This window comes from Spodoptera frugiperda, chromosome 6 (assembly GCF_023101765.2).
Source record: "Spodoptera frugiperda isolate SF20-4 chromosome 6, AGI-APGP_CSIRO_Sfru_2.0, whole genome shotgun sequence".
Classification (NCBI taxonomy): domain Eukaryota; kingdom Metazoa; phylum Arthropoda; class Insecta; order Lepidoptera; family Noctuidae; genus Spodoptera; species Spodoptera frugiperda.
In genome coordinates, this window is record NC_064217.1 from 8,519,071 (window position 1) to 8,527,694 (window position 8,624).

Consider the following 8,624-nt stretch of genomic DNA (forward strand, 5'->3'; position numbering starts at 1 on the left):
TTGACATCATGAGCGTTTCTGTCATCTCTGTATTTAGGAAAAATCCAATTTTTTACGATAAAAATATTATCAATTGCTTTAATGTGGTGTTGAATTATCTTTCATTGGTATCGTAACAGCGTTTGTAAGAGAGAAGATTTAACGTAGCTTCCAGGTGTTTGTTATTGTTGTGATTAATTGAGAATTGGACTCGTCTCGAGTTTTCCTTTTGTAGAAAGAATTTTCAGCATTATTCATTAACCATGGTATCTGGTGCAATACAGGCTGGTTCAGGCAGTATGCATCGCCCTTGTACTAACTTTTTAAGCAAAGAATTAACCAAAGAATGGTATAATATTGCACCCACAGAGGAAGTACGAATTGCCCCCATGTAATGACGGTATGGTATTTTAGTAAAATAAATATCTAATAAAATAAATTAATTTAAAACAAGATTAGTCGTTTTATTTATTCTTAAAAATATACAAGGTATATACATCTATTAATACACCTATTCCCCTAGCATGATATGGAAATACCGAATGTTATTTCAAGATGCGAGAAGATTAAATGAAATTCATAACATTTCAGGAATTACAATTTATTTTTACAGAACTATTATAAACCAACAATCCGTCTCATCGACCAATATTCGAATTAATTATTTTCCGCCATTTTTAGGGTTCCGTAGCCAATGGCAAAAAACGGAACCCTTATAGATTCGTCATGTTTGTCTGTCTGTCTGTCCGTCCGTATGTCACAGCCATTTATTTCCGAAACTGTTGAGCCTACATAGTTGAAACTCTGTAGGTTGATGTATTTCGATAACCGCTATTCGAATTTTGAATAAAAATTATTAAATTTAAAAATTAAAGGGTTTTTACATCCATACATGGAACTGATTCAAAAAAAATTTTTTTCATCTAACATACCCGTGATGGGTGTCTATGGATATGTCTTTAAAAAAGACATAAAGGTTCCCAAAACCATTTTTCGTCAAAATCAACCGTTTGAAAGTTAGACGCTTCCAAAGAGGAAAAATGAGTGCCCCCCCCTGTAACTTTTAAAATAAGAGAGTGAAAAAACAAAAAAAAAATATATGGTGTAGATTTCAATAGAAACTAACAACGAAAATTGGTTTGAACGAGATATCAAAAACCGTAAATATAACTTTGTCGTTCATACAAACACTATGTAAAACCAAGTTATTTTGTAACTTTTATAATATGGCATCTACTTGCTGTTACGGAACCCTTCATGGGCGAGTCCGACTCGCACTTGGCCGGTTTTTAAATATATCATTTGACGTTCCATTTCAGCTAACATTTATTTTAAACAGTTTATGTAGTCTATGAAATGACGAAAAAGGTTTAATATGAAATGACGAAAAAGGTTTAATATATTTATTCCTATGAATAGTACTCAGTAATTAAAAACTATTATATTACAATTACATCCTACATTATATCTGTCTGGTGTTGCTAGTGGTTGTTAACACTAAGGAAGGCCTATGTTTGGCAGGAAGCTGATCTTCGGCAGATCCAGTAGCGAAGAATCTCAAACATATCAATAACTATGTGAGGCCATCAATGGCTCTATTTCTTCGAGTTTGTTTGTAAATTGAGTATCTCGCAAATGTGTAAAGCTTTAGAAATCCTGTATCTCACACGAAACTCTTCTCCGTCATGTTTTTCAAATAAATTTATCCTATCTGGTACACGACGTCGTCGTGGAAGGAGCGGATAAAGATGAAAGGGACAAAATAATACTGTAATAAAGTAAAAAAATATTACTAGCACTATTTACAAAAGAATTCAGAGTTTAATAACAAGTTTAATGGATGTTTGACTAGGCATTAAAAATTATAACCCCAAACTGTCAATTTAATGCTCCTTTAGCGCTAATGACGTTTTGTGCAACGTAAAAAATAGGCTAAAGTCCCGATTTGACGTTTCTTTAATTAAAGTTAATCCGGCATTAAAATGAGATAGAAATACTTCTTTGTGCAACACTTTAAAGCTTCATTAATATTTAAAGTCACTTTAAAAATTTAATGATCGTTCCTGCAACTGACTGTTAGTCTTATACAATTTTATAGTTTTGCAACTTGTACTTTTATTATTTGGATTTCAAAGTAACGTCCAAATCCTACTAATATTACCTATAAATTCGAAATTTTACATGTATATCTCTTAGTTGGTTTGTTACTCCTTATTCCTTCTTGTCAAATCGGCTAAAAAGAACGAAAAGAAATTTGAAACAGGGAAATTGGGAACAATTTTAGCCGCTGGCAGAAGCTAATAGGACACAAGTCCGAAACTAAGTTATTATTTACCTACTCTGTAGTCAATTTGTACTTTCAAAACTCTGATACAAAAACTTTAAACAAACGCACGTGCAATGTAAAACACAACGCGATAATTTCTTTACATTCGATGTTTGTAATCTGGCCATAATAAGAATTGAAGCATTGTCTCTCTGGTTTCCCACATCTGTCAATGGAGATCAATGGAATAAGTTGTCAAAACTTATTGCACAATGAACTTTTTGTACCTTCTTTATTAAATCAAAATAAAAACATCATTGCATACATTATAACAGTATTCATAAGGGGGAATGTACAACTTGAAATCGCCAACCCGCATTGAGCAAGCTTGGTGATTAATGCTCAGACCTTTGGTCAGCAATGGCCACTTGTCGTCTGATGATGATTATGATGAAGGTAACATTTACACACACGTATCTTGCCTTAACAATAGTGTGGGAATACCATGAGCAGGTTATGGACGTTGTATGATAGTCAAATAGTCAGTCGTCCCATCTAAAATGTCAACTAAATCAACAACAACTTTATTCATGAATCTTTGAAACAACTGTGCAATGTTTGTAAACAAACTACAAAGGAGAGGTTACCTTTGATCGCATTCAGACCTGTCGCTAAGTAAGAAAAAGGGTTAGATTTTGACACACGTATATAGGATGAGACGAAATTGATGAGACGGAGATTTACTCTTAAGAAGTTTGTAAACACACATTTCTCATCGATCTTAAAAAGAATGGATACATATAGTTTTATAAAAGGCAAGTACAAATAAATTACAGGTTACTAAAATAATTCTAGTTTTGCATAAAGCTAGAGACTATAATGGTAAGCGAGCATTGAATCAGTGAAGATATGAAATGAGTTTTGCAAATATAATGGAGCTAATTACCTAAGTCCTTTTGATTACCTATGTATGATTTTGTGTAGAGGCATTTACAATATTAGTTCAGCAAAAGCAAACAAACCAGAGTAAACAACACCCGAGAGTTAAATTCGAAATATTTCTCGAGAATTTTCAACTACTACGGCGGCTCACAAGAATGTTAATATTGTGACAAACATCACGAATTTGTTCACAATAGAAATCTAGATTGCAACAATCGTACCTTGAATGCATAATACCTAGGTGGCGTTTAAAAACGTGAGCGTTGCGTAAGGAAATTTAACGTTTTAGAATTCGGAAGTGAATGCAGCGCTTCCATTCTGACAGCACTCGATCTCTCGACCGTGAAGTATTAAGTAACTGTTTACACAGAGCATACAATAACAACTGTCTTATGCGTTACTTGTCACACAACACGTAATAACTAGTGATCTGGTTTACTATTTACATTTTATTGAATGCCATTGCACCTTGTCTTGTTTTATTTAAAAAGTTATAGTTTTATGACATTGTATAAAAACTTTATTACATAAATTTTCGTTCGTAATATGCTCTACTTTTTAAAGGATTGTTGTTTATATCTTATTATGTAATATGAAATTCCGTATAACAAATGTTACTTGTATCAATCATCTTTATATTAGGTTTTCCCGCCTCTGTTTTGGCTGTTACATTGTAATTAAGTATCATGCTCTACTTTCTCATCAAATCCTACAGACAGTCGAAATTAGATCCGGTTTGCATTCATTCAGATATTATTTATTACTTAATATATTTCTTGTCTAGTGAACTTGCTCTCAACACGAAGTTAGCGTTCGATTAAGGAAGTAAGGAGCGACAACGCCAGCGTGAGTCGGTGTTAGGCTTATTTCAATTTCCTATAGTACTTTCATATGAGTGAAACTGGCGATGCGCGCCAAGTGCCGATTACCCAAGCAGTATCATGTTTCCTGTGGATAGTTCACTCATTGAATGAGTTTCCATTCAATTGAACTCAACTATAAACACAAACAAAACACTCGGGAAAATGAAACTCCAATATTTTATTGACATTTTATTATAACAATAACAACCATAAAACTACATTTATAAAATAATAAATAGGCAACCTTAACTATTTACTATATTTACAGAAATTCACGTCGCTACACACAACTTCAAGCGGGCTCTTATTTAGATTAGATGCATATCATAATTCGATATTATTATTTCTAATAACACGAGTTTCTCAGCTGTCTGCGATGAAAGATACCAAGCTACTTGATTATACAAATTATACACATGTTACCGAAAAGAAAGCACACCGGCGAGATAACCAAAACACGCCACGTACGCGCGGTGAGTAACAAAGTGGTCGCACAGCTAATTAGCGGAACGTACGCAAATAAATAAAACCAAGAGCAACACTTTCGCTCACATACACCATGCCATCATTCGAACCACGCCTACACACCCCTCACACAATACTGTCACTATCTACTATTTACACAAAACTATTCGGCAGGTCTCGATTTAATGAGCACGTGGCTTTAATTCCTCGCTGTACTTAATAGTGTTGTATGAAGTCTCACTGGCAGCGCCGTACGCGTCTTTTGGGGCATAATGAGAGCTTGAACCACCAAAGCTATATTTAGGGCCAGATCCATAAGAGCTCAGAGCACTGTGGCTGGAAGCCGGTGACCTATACGATGAACCACCCTCTCCGAAGCTTGGGGCAGAATGTTGATGATGCTTAGCGCTGACGTAGTAAGGCTTGTTGGAAGAAGCTGCGTGTGCGTTATTTGATGCGTATGAGGATGAAGGGAAGCCGTATGTGGTTCCAGGAGGAGCTACATGTCCTGATGAGAAGGCGCTAGCACCCTCTAAACCTTCACCTTTAGCAGATTGGTAAGATGGAGCGCTGAATTTAGATGATCCGCTACCAAAACCCTGAGATCCTCCAAAACTGTGACCACCCGAGCCAAGGGACAAGGAGCCATGACTTGCGCCACGGTAGCTGCCGAAAGATGGAGTGCCATAAGATCCAGAAATTCCAGACAGACCAGATAGTCCGTGGCCAGAGGCGCCCTGGCTAGATAGTCCAAGAACTGATTCTCCTTGTACTGATGAGCCTAAGTAAGCAGAGGGCTTGAAAGAAGATTTACTGGGACCAGCGTATCCATTTAAGTGTTTGTATTGGCCTCCGAAAGAATGACCACTACCACCTAGAGTAAGCCCAGCACCACCAAGACTAAGACCATGCGGAGCTGCACCAAAACCATGTGAAGATCCACCTAGGCCAAGTGAAGATCCACCAAGTTGAAGTGAAGATCCACCAAGACCAAGTGCACCTAGTGAGTGACTGCTGCCGCCAAGAGAAAGGGAACCTGCATCTCCTAAAGACTGTCCAGAGCTAGGGGCTCCATAGGAAGGCGCAGGAGCGTTATTAGACTGGCTCTCGGAAGGAGTGAACAAAACGGGTCCAGTAGAGTATGATCCCAAGCCCTTGGTGCCAGCGGAATATGAAGGTGCACTAGATAACTGTTGCTGCAACTGCTCCGACAAAACATATTGCTGCTGTTGCTGTTGTTTAGGAGCTCCATACGAGAATTGAGGGAAAGAGTAGCCTTGGATGCCTTGAACTGCCTGAGCTGCCTGACCATCTGCTCCTTGGTGGAATTCGGCAACGGTTGTGGAAGGCTGCAGTGATATTCCTCCTGCATTTAGGCTGTGGGAAAGCTGGCTCATCAACTGAGAGAGGTCTCCGCTGGCGAAAGCAGCACCGTGACTGGGTTGCAGAGTAATAGGAGGTAACTGGATGCTGCCATGACTGTTAGGGGATAATTGAGATAAGCCTTCAGCAGAGTATTGCAGGGCTCCGCTTGATCCTTGTCCGCCGAAGCTGTAGGAGGGCTTGGCGCCACCGATGCTGTAGCCTGCGCCTACGCTGATGGCACTGGCGTCTCCTTGTCCCAGGGATGGCGCGTGGTAGCTGTGCGCAGACAGGCCGGAGGACCCGTATCCCACGGGCGCCTCACGCTTGTCTTGGTGGTCTTCCACCTTCTTCGCCAGCACGGCCCATGATGTTGATATACACAAGAGTGTGGTAAAAACGACCTGCAACAGATAAAAATATAATTTTAACTTTAATTTAGTTTATACTAAAAAAACCGATAGATTTAAACTATAATTTAAACTTTCTTCCAAAGTTAGTATTGAAGTTGAATAATAACAATAAATATGATATTTAACGCAAAAGTAATTCAAAAACTGGTTTCGGAATGTGTACGGTGGTCGCTCGTACAAGTGCAAGTTTAACAGCGACCCGCATGGTAATGTTAATATTTACGCCCACATTATAAAAATTTCACTTTTCCACTTTTACTTTAAATATAATCAATGGATAGATATCTACATGTATCAAAATTATCTTGCAAAAAATCTAGCAATCGAAGATCATCAATTACTCTTAAAATGTCTGAATTAACAATTAATGATTCGTGATAAACCAGCCGCAGATATTTAATGGTTATTTTTATTGCAGCTCTTATAATGTGGGTGTATCCTTTGATCGTATTACAGCAATGATACAAAAATTAATTAATATTAATTATTTATCTTCACTAAACTTCATACTTAGTCTTTTAAGATAAAGACATTAAATATCAATTAACAATTGCACATCCTTAAAATCCAATTAAAACTCCACACGAAGTCCTTAAAATCACAATCACTTAATTCTAATTTTTCACTTTTCCACAAAACGCGAACTCACCGTGAATTTCATTTTATATTCTTATTTAATATACTCGTCGCGTAGATGAAACTAAATCACTTCACAATGTTTGGAACACAACACAAACAAATATCTGCGTGTATCGGCCGGCTTGCTTGTGCTGCCGCCGAATTCGTAATGTGATGTCGCCGTGTTTTCACCGAATTTATAAGAGAGCGATCGGTGGCGCGCACCCGTCCGACGGAAGGGTAAAAGTGTATCGGAGGACCCTTTCACTGCAGCTCGGCACCGGCTGAAAGAATGGGAGCGAGCCACTGAGCTTCCGAACCCAACAATGAGGTAATACAATCCGGAAGTATTGCATCACACTCGATCACGGTTTGGTGCACTTATCGACACAGATGTCATACGGAGCCTGTACTGTAGGCGACCTCATTACAAGTGCTCTCATTTTGTTATTTGGCTATCGATTTGTATATTATATGTATTGCAAGTGAAACCAATTAAACTTATACGCTTGAACGTTTCGTAAGGAAATGAGCGATCATTTACACAGTAGTATTTAACGTCTTCACACTATAATTAGCACTTGTAGCGGTAATAACTTAATATACAAACAGCTCATTAATATTTTATACTAAGTAAGTAGTATTCAGTAAAAAGTACTTTTTTAACTTCATTAAAGGAATTCAACAATATTCTGATTATTTGATATTAAGTTCTGAAAACAATCTATTTTCACGTATCGGATGAAACTCAAGCTCCAAAATGCTATTGATACAATTAAAAAAAACCAAACAACTTAAATTAAATAACAAAGACATTTTGTCGATGCTTCAAAATTAAAAAACATAAAAAACAAAGTGACTAAAAATTGACACTAGATCAATCATCACCAACCAGTAACCTCATTCATAATTCATACAATTCGAAATTCCATTTTCGATTTTTAAATTTTAAAAAAGAGAGTCGGTGTCCTTGTCTTTGACACTGACACTGGTGACAGCCAGTGAGTGAGATCAGATGCACTTTCGTTCATTGATGTAATTTGTAGGCGAGACATTGACGCGAGATGAACGGCCGTGTACGTAAACTAACTGTATATGTTGACATTACCGCGAAACTAAGAGTATTTGGATGGCATTAACTTGGCCATCGGCAATTTTTTGCTCGTTTTCGAGGATTTTTTTTGGAGTTTTACTGTTACATCATGCTGCTTTTATTGTTATCTCGTAAAATTGCTTTGTTATTTCTTTAGGTGCACAATCTATTGGTATAATAGGTAATCATACCATCACAAATTATTTCTCCATCCCTCTTAATTTGTCCTTCTATTATTTTTTGTGAAAAATGACATTAATCCCAGTTGTATAGGTATAACTAGGTATATCCATTATAGTTCTTTGCAAACTAAACATAACACAGACTTTTATTTGTTCCAAAAGACTACCTTTCTTTTTACGTCTAAATTCTCTGTATTCCTGCAGCCTTGTATGCTTCCGTCATGCACTTAGAACACCTTTAATTTATATTACTATGTTGGTAAGATATTCTCATTTTCTTCAGTAAAGTAAACAATGTCCATGTTCAATGTATGTCTTCGAACTCTACCACAATACCATAACTGGATATTACACAAGAAACCACCCATTGTGAAGAACGTGTACAGTTCCTAGCATTGTTAGTATAAGATAGGGGACTATTTGATTAATACTGCAGTTTAT

At 36.9% G+C, this 8,624-nt stretch overlaps 1 protein-coding gene across 1 annotated transcript; it reads right to left on the reverse strand.

Moving 5' to 3' along the window:
• Window positions 1-4,226: 4,226 nt before the first annotated feature.
• Window positions 4,227-7,101, reverse strand: LOC118267795 (pro-resilin). Its single transcript, XM_035581987.2, has 2 exons — window positions 6,940-7,101; window positions 4,227-6,281 (listed from the first exon to the last, which is right to left on the reverse strand). Exons 1-2 carry the CDS (start codon window positions 6,949-6,951, stop codon window positions 4,698-4,700), a joined length of 1,596 nt encoding a protein of 531 aa, XP_035437880.2. The 5' UTR covers window positions 6,952-7,101; the 3' UTR covers window positions 4,227-4,697.
• Window positions 7,102-8,624: the final 1,523 nt, after the last annotated feature.